General features: G+C 43.7%; 1 protein-coding gene across 1 annotated transcript in view; it reads left to right on the forward strand.

The window, feature by feature from the left end:
- shisa4 (shisa family member 4) overlaps positions 1-17,452 on the forward strand; it is a 97,646-nt gene that overhangs the window by 15,366 nt on the left and 64,828 nt on the right. Inside the window, exon 2 of the mRNA XM_087973784.1 lies at positions 3,610-3,787. Coding sequence (XP_087829910.1) covers positions 3,610-3,787 — 178 coding nt within the window. The remainder of the gene's footprint in view (positions 1-3,609; positions 3,788-17,452) is intronic.

The raw sequence follows: 17,452 nt of genomic DNA on the forward strand, positions 1-17,452 counted from the left end.
CACTGACCTATTGTACTCTATGCCACTCTCTCCCCACCCCCACCCTCCTCTAGCTTATCTCTCCACGCTTCAGGCTCTTTGCCTTTATTCCTGATGAAGTGCTTTTGCCCGAAACGTCGATTTTGCCTGTCCTCGGATGCTGCCTGAATTGCTGTGCTCTTCCAGCACCACTGATCCAGAATCTGGTTTCCAGATCTGCAGTCATTGTTTTTACCTCGTTTTTATCTCCTCCATACCCTATCTAGTGCAGTCATACCCTTCCTATGGTGTAGTGACTAGAATTACACCCTGTACTCTGGTTGTGGCCTAGCAAGTATTTTATATAGTTCCAGTATACCCTTTTTTATGTTGTAATCTATCCATCATCGAATAAACTTTCCCGTTTGGCTTTTTAACCAGCTCTGCTACCTTCAGGGATCTGTGGATATAGACACGAAGGTTCCTCTGATCTTCAGTATTTTGCAGGGCCTGACTATTCTTAATTCATATTCATAACATCTTGCCCTGTTAGCCCTCCCTGCGTGCATTACCTCACTTCTCTGGCTTGAGTTCCATTTGCCATTGCTCTGCTTGCCTGACTAGTCTGTCAATATCTTCCTGATGATTATGACTGTCCTCCCGATTACTTATCAACCTACCATTTTTCATGTCACCTATGAACCTCCTGATCGCACCCCCTACATTTAAGTCTAAATCTTTAATGTACCCCACAGACAACAAGGTGTCCCAGGACCAAGCTGTGCAGAATACTATTAGAAACAGATTTCCAGTCACAGATCTATCCCTTTACCATTACCTTCTGCTTCCTGCCTTTCAGCCAGTTTCAGATCCAATGTACCATTTTGCCTTGGACTTTTACTTTCTTGACCAGTCCGCCATAAGGTACTTCACAAAACCCCTTGCTAAAGTCCATGCAGACTATGTCAAATGTACTGCCTTCATCAATGCTCTTGGTTATCTCCAAAATAACATCAAATTTGTCAAGCACATGCTTCTTTTAACAAATCCACGCATACCATCACTGATTAATCCATGTCTCTTCAAATATATTTTGTCCCTCAGACCTCTTTAACCTCTCCATCACTGAGGTTGGATTGACTGGCTTACAGTTTTTTTGCTCTAACCCTTCCACCCTTTTTAAATAATGAGATAATGTTAGCAGTCATTCAGCTGTGGCCAAAGATTCAAACAATCATACAGTACAGAAGAAGCCTTTTGGCCCACTGAATCTGCACCGACAAAACATCACTAAATCCACATTAATCTCATTTCCCAGCACTCGGTCCATAATCTTGACTGCAAGTATGCATCCATGTACGTTTTAAAGATTGAGGCTTCCAGCCTCAACTACCCTCCCCAGGCAGTGCACTCCAGAACCCACCACCCTCTGGGTGAAAATGATTTTCTTCAGATCCCCTCTAAATCTTCTGCCTTTTGATAAGATATAAGCTGCTTATATCTTATCTAAGGTACTATTTAAAGATCTTTAGTGAATTTCTGCAGTGTTTCTTGTAGCTAGTATACACACTGCTGCTACTGAATGTCAGTGATGGAGGAAATGGACGTTTGTGGATATGGTGCCAATATAGTGGGTTGCTTTGTTCTTGATAGTTCAAACTTTGTGAGTGTTGTTGGAGCCGCACCCATCGAGACAAGTAGGCAGTATTCCGTAACACTCCTGATTTGTGCCTTGTAGATGGTGGACAGGCTTTGGGGAGAAAGGACTTGAGTTACTCATTGCAATATTCCTATTCTCTGACATGCTGTTGTATCCATTGTTTTTATATGGCATGCCCAGTACACTGTTTAGTCAGTGGTAAGCACCCTCCCCTCCAGGATTTCATAATGGCGGATACAGCGACAATGACACCATTGAATGTCAAGTGATATTGGTTAGATTCTCTTTTGTTGGAGTTGGTCATTGTCTGGCACAAATACTGCTTGCCACTTGTCAGCATAATGGGTATTGTTCAGGCTTTGCAGTATTTGGACATGGACTGCTTCAGTATCTAAGGAGTCATGAATGAATCATAAGTGAAAGTTTAAAGATACGAATTAGGAGAAGAGGTGTGCTCCACCATTCAATAAGATTATTGCTGATTTGTCAGTGTTCCTAAATCCATAGCCCTATCTATCCTGATTACTTTTGATTCCTTGTCTAACTGGAATCTATCTTTCCCACTTCTGAACTCGTGATGAAGGGAAGGTCACTGATGAAGCAGCTGAAGATGGATCTAGGACAATAACCTTAGCATCTGAGAGCTCTCATGGTGCAGTGGCAATGTCCTGATCTCTGGATTAGGTTATAGAGGTTCAAGTTCCACCAGTTCTAGAAGTAATTCAGAACAGGTTGATTAAAAGTAGTTACACTGAGCAGTTAGGGCTCTTGTGGCACAGTGGTAGTGTCTTTGTCTGTGGACCAGGAGACAAGGCTTCAAGTGCCACCTGCTCCAGAGGTGTGTTATAACATCTCTGAACAGATTGATAAGGAAAATATCTACCCTGAGCGCCTCCTGCAGAGATGTCCTGGAGTGACCTCCTTGAATCAGTTCTCCCAGGTTTGGCACAGCTCCAGATGTTAGTGTGAAGCAGTGTGCAGGGTCAACTGAACTGATAGTATGTTTGTTGTTTCTAGTGTCTTGGTCGATGCTGGGTGTTACATCTGGTTTAACACATATTTGAGTTATGGAGTAACATGGGCAAAGAATGGTTTATTTAGCCGTTTCAGAGAGCAGTCAGGAATTATCAATATTGTCATGGGTCTGAAATCATGTAAAGGGAGGTTGGGGAAGGATGACTAATTTCCTGCTATTCTGAATCACTCTGGCAAACTTTCCAATGAATAAATTAGTAATATAACCATTTTATTACTATACCTGTTCAAAAAATTATGAAATGTTAATTATTATTCATTATGAAAAGTTAACTACAGTTTTCCAATGATGAGCATTGACATAAAAATTTTTAAACGGTCAGATTCGAATATGAAGAACATGCCATTGACGGCTTTTGAATGATGAATAGGTGGATAGTTGATTGGTGGCTAGATGATAGGTGATTAGCTCAGCGCCTGGTTCCTTTTTGTAATCCCTTGCTAGTTTCGATCAGTATGCATCACCACTCTAATGTAAATGGCTGTTATCATTCATCAGTCTGTACATTCTTGAACCTTGATAAACTTCTTGTATTATGCATTTTACAGCCTTGTTCAGTTCTCTCATTGTGATATTCCTCTTTAATGCCACTGTTAAAGTATTTCCAACATCTGGAATGTCTTGAGCACCCATCTGACCTTTACTGCCTGATTAGAAGCGCAGATTGATATTATCCTGTAACTCACTGTTCATTTTGGAGCTCATTAGTTGTACTTTCATTACAATTTGGCTTCAAGAGATCTAGTAAATAATTTCTGAAATTTAAGATGTTTTAAATCATAATCTTGCTTTCATTCAATAGGCAATATTCAATTTGAAGTAAAGAAAATGTTTACACGTTATGTAACCCTCAAGCCTATTCCTAGGATTTGTCTGTTATGAAGAATACTGAAAAACATTGATCCAATTCTTTTTTATATTTCTCTGTCGTCTTGTCCTTTGCTTTCTCATGCAGTGTCTGCAGACAATGACTGTTTGTGGTACACAGATAAACTGGGAAACTGGCACATTGGCTTTGACTGCTCATTCTTTCACTTCTGCTGTGGAAACTGCACTTACCGCTATTGTTGCCTGGATCCAATGCAGCTCATCACTGAGAAACAACAGAAGTATTGTATGTCCATGCACCTCAGGTCAGTCTCTGTGGTCTCAGCATCCCCAGTTATACAAAGTGGCTGCTTAACCTTAGAGTGAGATGTAGGCTAGGATAGATAGCTGAGAGAAAGTATTCTAACTCTTTATACCTGATATTTTGCAAATATTGATTTGTGTATAAAAGAGAAATCAGATTGGGGAGACTTTGAGTCTCACTGTATTAACCAGGCTGTATCTCTGATATCTGGGTTATTTCTACTAGTTAGAGTCTCCTGCTGACCAGCACCTCTTCCTTTCACTGCTATCTGTATAGAGTGGACCCTGTATATGGCAGCTCACTGGTCATCATAGTAGATATTTCTGTTTCTGGCCTTGTGTCTGGTTTATCAATAGAAAAATGCTGGAAATACTCAGAAGGTCTGGCAGCATCTCTGCAAAGTTAATGTTTCAGATTGATGATCTTTCTATACAATGCTTTTATCTCTGGGTTGTTTATATAAAAAAATACAAATTTTGCTGTCTCTCCTCTCCTACCAGCAAGGCCTATCTGCCTATGCCACCCTCCTGCCTGTGCAGTTTAGTTGATCCCACCCATGAACTTTACTCTCAGCAATGTAATAATCACACACACCCCTGCTCCCTATTCCCCAGGGTGCAGAGAGAGGTGGCATTGGCAATGAGATGGGTGTGGAATTTAACCACTAGAATCATAGAATCCTATAGTGTGCAAGCACGCCATTCAGCCAGTCTAGTCCACACTGTCCCTCTGAAGAGCATCCCACACAGACCCACCTCCCCTTATCCTAGTCCTATAACCTCCATTTCTAATGGAAAATCTGCCTAACCTTGACATCCCTGGACACTATGGCAATTTCGCATGGCCAATCTACCTAAGCTGCACATCTTTGGACTGTGGGAGGAAACTTGAATGCCCGGAGGAAATCCATGCAGATGAGGAAGAATCTGCAAACTCACTAATCTACAAGTAAAGAGCTAGTGAGAATATCTCTGCAGTAGACTAGAGAAAGACTTTATATTTTTATATCACGTTTCAGCACAGACTCTTTGAAAACACTTTATTGCAAATGAGGTGCTTTTCAAATCTATTGCATTGTCAGAAATATAGAAGATAATGTGCATTCAGCAAGCTCCAACACACGGCAATGTGACAGTGACAAAGTAATATGTTTTTGTGATGTTGACTGAGGGATAATATTGACTAATACACCAGGAATAATTCCTGTGCTCTTAAAAATACTGGCATTGCTTCTTTAACATCCATAAGTGGCACCTCAGCCTAATAACTCATCCAAGAGATGGCTTCTCCAACAATGCAGCACTCTCTGAGTATTGCACTAGCTGTGTCAACTAATCTGTAGAGTGTACATTTCATCAGTTTAGCCAAAAAGACTAGTACAACTGGAGTACTTAGTCATCAAAATCAAATAATGTCTTGGCAGAATCTGTGTAACTAGACCTTCAAAAGATTTGGAGGACAGTGCTGCTGATCAAATTTCTTATTTTATTTATAAATAAAATACTGCAGATGTTGGAAACCTGAAATTAAAAGGTGCTGGGGAAACTCAGCTGATATGGCAGCCATTATAAAGAAAGCAGAATTAATGCTTTGAGCCTGATATGTCTCTTCTGAACACGTATGAAGTCAGTGAGTTTTGAGAAGATTTGTCGCGCGGGTTGATGATATGTCTGTAAGTTTGCCTGCTGAGCTTGAAGGTTTGTTTTCAGACGTTTCATCACCATGCTAGGGAACATCATCAGTGAGAGTCAGTGGTAAAGCACTTCACTGGAGACTCACTGATGATGTTCCCTAGTATGGTGATGAAACGTCTGAAAACAAACCTGCAAGCTCAGTGAGCTAACTTACAGACATATGAAGTCATTTTGGACTTAAAGTGTTAACTCTGTTCCTCTCAATACTGATACTGCCAGACCTGCTCAGTTTCTCCAGCATTTTCTGTTTTTATTTCTTTTGCAAGTTAATTCTTTCCAAGCTCCTGGAGAGAATTGACACATTGTCCTTTGTTGCATCATGTAGTTGACAAGTTATGTATTTCATTACTAAACAGTTGAAAAAACTAAAGCACTTCAACTCTGTGTGCATTCGTCAAGCTGTAGCAAGTTATTGAAGGTCCACTTGTGGAGATATGGATCTGAATCACAAAACCTTCCAACATCCCAATTCCATCACTTCAGTTTGGACATATATCAGGTCTTCCTTCTCTGCAACTGGGTCAATGTCCTGGAAATGCCTACGTAACATCACAGTGGGAACACTTTCTCCTCAGGGAATAGGGTGTTTCACGACGATGTCTCCCCATCACCTTCTTTTGGAATCAATGACAGGCTATATATACTGGGAATTAATGGGTCAGAATTTTACACAAAAGCAGAAGAAGTGGTTAGCATTGCTGCCTCACAGTGCCAGAGACCTGGGTTCGATTCCACCCTCGGGCAACTGTCTATGTGGAATTTTCACATTCTTCCCTTGTCTGTGTGGGTTTCCTCCGGGTGCTCCGGTTTCCTCCCACGATCCAAAGATGTGCAGGTTCAGCAGATCAGTCATGCTAAATTGCTGGCAGTTTTCAGGGATGTACAGGCTAGGTGGGTTAGCCATGGGAGATACAGGATAGGGGTTGGGTCTGGGTGGGATATTGTTCAGTGTGGATCCATTGGGCCAAATGGGGCCTGTTTCCACACTATAGGGATTCACTGATTCTATATGACTCTGAGGAGTAGCCATTCGCCCCTTTTTAAAACCTGCTGTATCACTTAATAACATCAATGCTGCTGAAATATTCCCCTAATCCCACGTGTCTTAATTTTGTGTAGTAACCATTTATGTGGTACTTTGCTGAATGCTTTTTGAAAACCTTCATATGTTGTAACTATTGCTGTCCTTAATCTACTCTGCAGGTAGTGTCCTCAGAACAGCATTAGATTTACTTTTTGTAAAAGCATGTTGACTTTGACTAATCCTTCCTCCTTGTATTACAGTCTTCTATTTTCTGCAATAAAAGCAATCAGGCTGTTCCAGAATCTAACAAAGTTTGAATGATCACATACACACTATCTCTCACACTCAGTCACTATCTGTTACACATACTGCCTGTCACTCACTCCCTGTCTCTCACTCACTCAGTTTCTCTCAGGTTCACTCACTCACTATTACATATTCTCACTGACTCATACATTCACTGTCTCACTATCACTATCACACATACTACCTTTCACACTCATTCACTGACACACATCCTCACTGCCTTTCACATTCACACACACACACTCACTGCTTTTCACACACACTCACTGAAACACATCCTCACTGCCTTTCACACTCACTCACTGTCTCACACCCTCACTGACTTTCACACACACTCACTGACACACATCCTCACTACCTTTCACAATCATTCACTGACACACATCCTCACTGCCTTTCACACTCATTCACTGACACACATCCTCACTGCCTTTCACACACACTCACCCACTACACACATCCTCACTGCCTTTCTCACACACACACACACACACTGCTTTTCACACTCACTCACTGACACACATCCTCACTGCCTTTCACACTCACTCACTGACACACATCCTCACTGCCTTTCACACTCACTCACTGATACACATCCTCACTGCCTTTCACACTCACTCACTGACACACATCCTCACTGCCTTTCACACTCACTCACTGACACACATCCTCGCTGCCTTTCACACACACTCACACTACACGCACCCTCACTGCCTTTCATACACACTCACTCTCTGACACACATTCTCACTGCCTTTCACACACACACACACACACTCACTCACTGCCTTTCACATTCACTCACTGACACACATCCTCACTGCCTTTCACACTCACTCACTGACTGACGCACATCCTCACTGTCTTTCACGCACACACACACACACACACACACTCACTCAGTCACTCCCTGGTACACATGCTCACTCCCTTTTGCACTCCCTCCTGTCGCACACACTGCCTCACAATAACTCATTCAATGTCTCTCTCTTTCTCAGACAAACACACTCACTCTTTCTCACACTGTCTCTCATTGTCATACATATACATCTCTCGTGTTACTGTGTCTTGCATATTCATTTGCTCTTTTTCACTGTCTATCACTGCTTGTCATTCATATGCACTGACACACACTCTCTTGACTCACATTTCCTTTCATTCTCTCACTCTCACACTTTCTTACACATTCACACTCTTTCACTTACTTGCACTCTCTCTCATACTTGCTTCTGCTCTTTCTCTCATTCATGCACAGTGGGGAGAAAGCTTTTGAAGCCATGGTACGCTCACTGGGTAGAGCAGACAGCTTACAAAATTTATTGGTAACCAAGTCGGCAAATCATAACATCATTTCTGGAAATATAAAAAGAGTAATGTTGTGAGAAAGTAGGTGACCAGTTATAAGATTCTGAATCTTCACCAGATTTATTGAAACCAGAACAGAAGTTGCTGGAAAAGCTCACCTGGTCTGGCAGCATCTGTGGAGAGAAATCATAGATAACTTTTCAGGTCAAGTGACCCCTCCTCAGAACTGGTTTATTGAAGTCATGTGAACATGCCCCATCCCGAAAGGTCACAATGGAAGAATCCCTGGCCAATGTGTCTCAGATCGCAATCTGTCAAGACATTGATGTAACCAAACAGCTGATATCAAAACATGTAAGCTGACAAGCTTTGGTTTATTTTAGACTTCATTTATAAGGCGATATATAAAACAACAAATAGTGTGAAAACATGGTCATAGGAACTGAGACCAAAGCCTTCACAGTATTGTTTTGATGCTGGTAGTTTGGCAGGCTGGATGTTAGATCATTGACAGCCAGGCAAAACCCAGACACATTATACATGATGCTTCCTGTTTCTATGACACCCCATCTTGTCATGTATAAGTTCGTGGCAGTTCTCCCCATTAACAAATATGCTTAATCCATGGCTTTATGAGCTCAACCAAGCAACCAGCTCTTCTGGACATGTATTTAAACCACCTTACCACCTCTAGTAGCTTCCTGGTGATGTTTACATTCTCTACAGTGTAATTGCGTCATGAGTCACGTTTTGCATATATTTAAGTTGCTAAGAATTTAATTTTTAATTCAAGGCTTATGATTCCTTTAATACTGTAGCCAAAATGTTTGTCTAGTGGACAAATACCTTACAAACAATCTCCCCGATACCACCATTACCATCCCTGGAACTGTTCTGTCCCATAGGCAGGACAAACCCAGCAGAGGGGGAGGCACAGGTGTATACAGTCAGGGGCGAGACGCTCTGGGAGTCCTCAACATTGACTTTGGACCCCATGAAGTCTCTTAGCTTCAGGTTTAACAGGAAATCCTGCTGATTATCACAAGCTGTTTTCCCTCAGGTGATGAATCAGTTGTACTCCATATTGAATAACACTTGGAGGAAGCACTGAAGGGTGGAGGGGAAGGTTGGGAATGTACTCTGGATGGAGGATTCCAACCTCCACCAAGAGTGGCTCTGCAGTAACACTACTGATTGAGCTGCTGGGTTCATAAAGGACAGAGCTGCTAGACTGAGTCTACAGCAGGTGATAAGGGAACCAACAAGAGGGAGAAACATACTTGACAATCTGCAGGCTGCAACTGCATCTGTCCATGACAGTATCGATAAAAGCGGCAACTGAACAGTACTTGTGAAGATGAAGTTTTGTTTTCACATTAAGAATATCTACCATCATATTATATGACATTATCAGCATGGCAAATGGGACAGACTTTGCACAGATCTAATAACTCACGATTTGACATCCATGAGGTGCTCTGGGCCAACAAGAGCAGCAGAATTGTACTCAAGCACAATCTGCAACCACATGGCCTGGCATATCCCCCACTGCACCATTACCATCAAACCAGGGAATGAACCCTTTTTCAATGGAGAGTGCAGGAGGGCAAGCCAAGAGCAGCACCAGGTACATCTGCAAATGAGGTATCAACCTGGTAAAGTTACAAAACAGGACTACTTGTGTGCCAAACCACATAATCAGTATGTGACATACAGAGCTAAGCAATCAGATGTAAGCTCTGCAGTCCTGCCACATCCAGTCGTGAATGGTGGTGGACAATGAAACAAATCGCTTGAAGAGGAGGCTGCATAAATACCCCTACTGTCAATGACGGGAGAGCCCAAAACATCAAGGCAAAAGATATGGCTCAAGCATCCACGGCAATCTTCATCCAAAAATGACGAATGGATAATCGATCTCATGATTTGGAGACACCAGTGTTGGACTGGGGTGTACAGAGTTAGAAATGACACAACACCAGGTTATAGTCCAGCAAGTTTATTTGGAAACTAGCTTTCTGAGTGCTGCTTCTTCAACAGGTGGTTGTGGTGATTACTCTCCATAATCACCTGATGAAGGAGCAGCGCTCTGAAAGTTAGTGCTTCCAAATAAACCTGCTGGACTATAACCTGGTGTTGTCATTTCTAATCATGATCCATCTCAGCGTCCTCCAGTAAGCCCCATCATTTCAAATGCCAGTATTCAGCCACGACAAATATGGGCCTGTAATAGTACAGTAATATTGCTTCAGAACTTGTACCCTTGGCCAAGCTGTTCCAGTACAGTTACATCATTGGATACTACCTGATGATGTGGAAATTTGCCGAAAAGCACGATAGATCCAACCTGGTCAATTACCATCCTCAGTCATCTACGCTGTGCTTCGGTACACGTGACAATAAATTCAATTCAATTCGATCATCAATAAAGTGATGGAAGGTATCATCAACAGTGTTATCAGGTGTTATGGACCAGACCAGACTCCCTCAGTTTAATTTAAGAAGATAGCCGAGATCTTAACTTTTTCTTATTTTAAAGGTAGATGTGAAGTGTCATGTTCCAGATGCGATGAGACTAGTCAAACCACTCAACGTTAAACAAAACACATTATATTTTAACTATAATGTTTAAATAAAATCAAGGAAAGAGGAATTTAGGATAACTTAATTATAACTGAATAATAGATATAGTACCTATTACTAATTAACTATTCCAATATAGTAACATCCCATAAGCACACCTCTTGCCAAAAAGGCAAATTCAGACGTCGAATCTCGTTTGCAGTTCTCCAATCCAGGAGGAAAAAACATCAAGAGAAAATTCAGAGGAAGTGGTAGCTAGTAGACATTCACTGAAGCTTCCAACTCTGTTGAGACCCCAAAGACTTCTACTTACAATAAAATCTAAAACCTAAAACAAATCTGACCACACCCAGGCTGCTTTCAGTGTTCCAACTGTAAAAAAAAATGCTAAGACCTCACAAGTTGTTTACTTTCTTAGAGACAGTTTGTTATCTCAGCCGTACCTCATTACAGCCTTAGTTCAAACATGGACAAAATAGCTGAATTCCAGAGGTGAGGTAAGAGTGACAGCCCTTGATATCAAGTTCACCTTCGACTGAGTGTAGCATTAAGAAGCCTGAGCAAAGCTAGGATTTAAGGGTGTCAGTTGGCAAATTCTCCAATAGTTGGAGTCATACCTGGCACATAGGAAGATGGTTGTGGTTCTTAGAGGTCAGTTGTCTCAGCTTCAGGATATCTCTGCAGGAGTTCCTCAGGGATAGTCTTGACCATCTTCAGCTGCTTCATTATTGACCTTCCCTCCATAATAAGGTCAGAAGTGGGGATGTTCACTGATGATTGCACAATGTTCAGCACCATTTACGACTCCTAAGCAGTGAAATGTTGTCTCAGCATGCTCCTGCCCCACTGAACTCATCTCTACCTACCTCGACACTGTCCTATCCCCCCTAGTCCAGGAACTCCCCACATACGTTCCAGACACCGCCCATGCCCTCCACCTCCTCCAAGACTTCCGTTTCCCCGGTCCCCAACGCCTCATCTTCACCATGGATATCCAATCCCTCTACACCTCCATCCGCCATGACCAGGGCCTCCAAGCCTTCCACCGACACTCTCATTTGTTTGGCCGAACTGGTCCTCACCCTTAACAATTTCTCCTTTGAATCCTCCCACTTCCTCCAGACAAAAGGGGTAGCCATGGGCACACGTATGGGCCCCAGCTATGCCTGTCTCTTTGTTGGCAACGTAGAACAGTTGATCTTCCGTAATTATACCGGCACCACTCCCCACCTCTTCCTCCGCTACATTGATGACTGCATTGGCGCCACCTCGTGCTCCCGCGAGGAGGTTGAGCAATTCATCAACTTCACCAACACATTCCACCCTGGCCTTAAATTTACCTGGACCATCTCTGACACCTCCCTCCCCTTCCCCTGGACCTCTCCATCTCCATTAGTGACGACCGACTTGACACTGACATTTTTTACAAACCCACCGACTCCCACAGCTACCTGGATTACACCTCTTCCCATCCTATCTCTTGCAAAAATGCCATCCCGTATTCCCAATTCCTCCGCCTCCGCCATATCTGCTCCCAGGAGGACCAGTTCCACCATAGAACACACCAGATGGCCTCCTTCTTTAGAGACCGCAATTTCCCTTCCCACGTGGTTAAAGATGCCCTCCAACGCATCTCGTCCACATCCCGCACCTCCGCCCTCAGACCCAACTCCTCCAACCGTAACAAGGACAGTACGCCCCTGGTGCTCACCTTCCACCCGACAAACCTCCGCATAAACCAAATCATCCGCCGACATTTCCGCCACCTCCAAAAAGACCCCACCACCAGGGATATATTTCCCTCCCCACCCCTTTCCACCTTCCGCAAAGACCGTTCCCTCCGTGACTACCTGGTCAGGTCCACGCTCCCCCTACGACCCACCCTCCCGTCCTGGCACTTTCCCCTGCCACCGCAGGAACTGTAAAACCTGTGCCCACACCTCCTCCCTCACCTCTATCCAAGGCCCTAAAGGAGCCTTCCACATCCATCAAAGTTTTACCTGCACATCCACTAATATCATTTATTGTATTCGTTGCTCCCGATGCGGTCTCCTCTACATTGGGGAGACTGGGCGCCTCCTAGCAGAGCGCTTTAGGAAACATCTCCGAGACACCCGCACCAATCAACCAAACCGCCCCGTGGCCCAACATTTCAACTCCCCCTCCCACTCTGCCGAGGGCATGGAGGTCCTGGGCCTCCTTCACCGCTGCTCCCTCACCACTAGACGCCTGGAGGAAGAACGCCTCATCTTCCGTCTCAGAACACTTCAACCCCAGGGCATCAATGTGGACTTCAACAGCTTCGTCATTTCCCCTTCCCCACCTCATCCTAGTCTCAAACTTCCAGCTCAGCCCTGTCCCCTTGACTTGTCCGGACTTGTCCGACCTGCCTAGCTCCTTTTCCACCTATCCACTCCACCCTCTCCTCCCTGACTATCACCTTCATCTCCTCCCCCACTCATCCATTGTACTCTATGCTACTCTCTACCCACCCTCACCCTCTAGCTTATCTCTCCACGCTTCAGGCTCTCTGCCTTTATTCCTGATGAAGGGCTTTTGCCGAAACATCGATTTCGCTGCTCGTTGGATGTGCCTGAATTGCTGTGCTCTTCGAGCTCCACTGATCCACCATCCAGAACAAAGCAGCCTGCTTGATTGTCACTGCATCCACAAGGATTCACTCCCTCCATCACTCAGTAGGAAGGAGGTGTACTCGAGAGGTATAGAGAAATTCACCAAAGACTCTTGCACAGCATCTTCCAAACCCACGACAACCTCCATCCAGTAGAACAAGGGCAGCAAATCCATGGGAACACCACTACCTGCAAGTTTCCTCCAAGCCACGCACCATCTTGACTTTGGAAATATATTGCTGTTCCTTCACTGGTGCTGGATCAGAATCCTGGAACTCTCTCCCCAAGGACATTGTGGGTCTAATCTACAACTTAGAGAGTGCAGTAGTTCAAGAAGGCAGCTCACCACCGCCACCTCAGGGAAAAGTAGAGAGCTGCAATAAATACTGACGAGCCAACAATGTGTTACATCCCTTGAATGAATTAAGAAAAATAATTCCTCAATATGAATAAAAGCAGGATATCATTGGAGTGGATGCCTATCATGGAAGATGATGGCATGTATGGTAATGTCCAGCTTCATCATGGAGACTAATTTTGTTTGAATCATGGCTTTTCTATCTCAAGGTTTGATTCTGGGTAATCCAAGATGGAAGACGGGAGAAAATTGTGGCTGTACAAGCTGCTCTTTGAAGTTTTTTTTCAGTGTTGGATCTGATTTCTTCACATTCTTGGCACAGAAATTGATTTATCAGCTGTTGTTTTGGTACTTAGGGGGAGAAAATATCAAAACAACGGTACTTTTTAAATGGGAGGAATTGAGAATGCAGGTATCATGAGTGAGGTGCTAAAAGGAGCAGTGAACCTGCATAATTGACTGCCTTTGCTGTTTAGTTACAAGTATCTCTTCCTTTGAAGAAAAATAAACAGTGCAATTCACAGCTGACCTTGGACGGACCTCTGGGGAACTGCTCACAGCAGAGGAAGAGCTTAGTTTTTAAAAAAAAGACTAACCTTAAAAGGGCAACATTTTCATGCAGAGGGTGGTGCCTGTGTGAAAAGAGCTGTCAGTGGAGGTGGTGGAAGCTGGTACAGTTGCAACATTTAAACGGTGTCTGGATGGGTACATCAATAAGAAGGATTTAGAGGGATCTTGGTCAAAATGCTGGCAAATGGGACTAGATTAATTGAGGATGTTTGCTGGTAGACGAGTTGGACCAAATGGTCTGTTTCCATGCTGTACAGCTCAAGGAATGATTGGGAGTGATACACATTTCCCTGATGTGATTACACCTCACTGTAGAGCAGAGGTGAAATTCAGAAGTAGAAATAGAGCATTAAAGCATCCTGCTTTAATGAGATGGAAGGAAGGAAGGTCATTTCCTGGGAATGCAACGAAGAGAACAGAATCAGAGGTGACTGAAGGAGAGTTCCTACCTGGATTCAATGCAGGAAGCCAGCTAATGACCTGACAGGGGAAGACGGGTGAGCACAATTACCGATTCATGTATATCCAGTTGTTTACACCCCACATCATTATTCTACTGGGCACCAAATTCCATCACATTGTTGCTCACCACCATTTATATTCCAGCAACACCCATGGTTCTGCTTCAATATGTACTTTCACCAACTCTCTCATCATTCATTATGATTACGCATCACAATGCTAATATAATCTGCGAATAAGTCAATGAGTCCCTTCAATTCTTAACATCATTCACACATACATCCCAATGACATAAGAGGTACAGTTAGTGAGTTTGCAGATGACGCCAAAATTGGAGGTGTAGTGGACAGCGAAGAGGGTTACCTCAGATTACAACAGGATCTGGACTAGATGGGCCAATGGGCTGAGAAGTGGCAGATGGAGTTTAATTCAGATAAATACGAGGTGCTGCATTTTGGGAAAGCAAATCTTAGCAGGACTTATATACTTAATGATAAGGTCCTAGGGAGTGTTGCTGAACAAAGAGACCTTGGAGTGCAGGTTCATAGCTTCTTGAAAGTGGAGTCACAGGTAGATAGGATAGTGAAGAAGGCGTTTGGTATGCTTTCCTTTATCAGTCAGAGTATTGAGTAACGGAGTTGGGAGGTCATGTTGCGGCTGTACAGGACATTGGTTAGGCCACTGTTGGAATATTGCGTGCAATTCTGGTCTCCTTCCTATCGGAAAGATGTTGTGAAATTTGAAAGGGTTCAGAAAAGATTTACAGGGACGTTGCTAGGGTTGGTGGATTTGAGCTATAGAGAGAGGCTGAACAGGCTGGGGCTGTTTTCCCTGGAGCGTCGGAGGCTGAGGGGTGACCTTATAAAGGTTTACAAAATTGTGAGGGGCATGGATAGGATGAATAGACAAATTCTTTTCCTTGGGATTGGGGAGTCCAGAACTAGAGGGCATAGGTTTAGGGTGAGAGGGGAAAGATATGAAAGAGACCTAAGGGGCAATATGCTCACGCAGAAGATGGTACATGTATGGAATAAGCTGCCAGAGGATGTGGTGGAGGCTGGTACAATTGCAACATGTAAGAGGCATCTGGATGGGTATATGAATAGGAAGGGTTTGGAGGGATATGGGCTGGGTGCTGGCAGGTGGGACTAGATTGGGTTGGGATATCTGGTCGGTGTGGACCAAAGGGACTGTTTATGCCTTCCTGATTGTTATCCTCATGAAGACATTCACTTAACATATGCACACGTGGATTGTGGAGATTTGTTAGTCTGTCGTGAACCTGGCAGGAGCAAAGAAGGAAAACACAAGGCTCTTTTAAAAATGAATCCAGGCAGTTATCACAGAATTCCTGCAGTATAGAAGCAGACCATTCAGCCCATCAAGTCCACACCAACACTCCGAAAGCATGCCACTCAGGCCCACCCTATCCTTGTAACTCTGCATTTTCCATTCCTAATCAGCATGTCCCTGGTATTATGGGCAATTTAGCATGGCCATTCCCCCTAACCTGCACATCCTTGGGCTGTGGGAGGAAACCACCTAGAGGAAACCCACAAAGACGTGGATCCCTGACCACTGAACCACCATGCCACCTGAAGTCAGACTAAAGGTCATGACAATTGCTGAACATTGGCATAGACTTTTAAGAAGATATTGAATTTCGCCTGACTAAAAATATATTCCAGAGGAGGAGAAAGATTATAAGAGGGGTAGAAAGCATCCAGAACTAAGTATGGAAGTTAACGGCAAAAACAGCAAAAAAAAAAGAGTTTGATGTGACCAGACATAAGTACCCCAAGGATCACCTGGCCAAATCTCTGACGCTAACAGTCCCTACTGGTAAGTAAGCCCTCTCCACCCCAGCTGTGGAACCCAGCAGTACATGAAGACATAATGGGTGGGAGTGGAAGAAGAACATTTATTGAGTGCACTTTGGTGGCATGGGTGACAAATGTATAACCGTCACTGATTTACCCTTTCATTTGCTGAGTCTTTCTGGTTAGGTTCACATTGTTTGGTGACAGTATCAGATATTATTTCATTGCCACAGACAAAGTTCTATGGATAAAAGTCTGTGCTGAGAGCCTATTGCATCATCTGGAAGCAAGAGAAACAAGACATGTACAGGACTTTGGGTGCTGCTGACACCTTTTACCCTGATCGTAAACCATCCCTATTCTTTTGTGACCCCCATGTCTAAATGTGGAGCTGTCAATTAGTTATTCAGAAATGTATGTGTCCGGGAGGGCCAACACACAGACGTGGCAATGCGTTAGAATGGTCATTGAATATGGACCTGCATGTCTGCGTACTGTTCATTGCAAGGGTCTGTGTGCAATGTCCTTTCAAAGAACATAAAACATAGAACAGTACAGCACAGAACAGGCCCTTCAGCCCACGATGTGCCAACCACTGATCCTCATGTATGCACCCTCAAATTTCTGTGACCATATGCATGTCCAGTAGACTCTTAAATGTCCCCAATGACCTTGCTTCCACAACTGCTGCTGGCAACGCATTCCATGCTCTCACAACTCTCTGTAAAGAACACGCCTCTGACATCCCCTCTATATTTTCCTCCAACCAGCTGAAAACTATGACCCTTCATGTTAGCCATTTCTACCCTGGGAAATAGTCTCTGCCTATTGACTCGATCTATGCCTGTCATTATCTTGTATACCTCAATTAGGTCCACTCTCCTCCTCCTTTTCTCCAATGAAAAAAGTCT

This window comes from Chiloscyllium plagiosum, unplaced genomic scaffold (assembly GCF_037043375.1).
Source record: "Chiloscyllium plagiosum isolate Xiang-an unplaced genomic scaffold, Cpla_swu_hap1 HiC_scaffold_26, whole genome shotgun sequence".
NCBI classification, from domain to species: Eukaryota; Metazoa; Chordata; class Chondrichthyes; order Orectolobiformes; family Hemiscylliidae; genus Chiloscyllium; species Chiloscyllium plagiosum.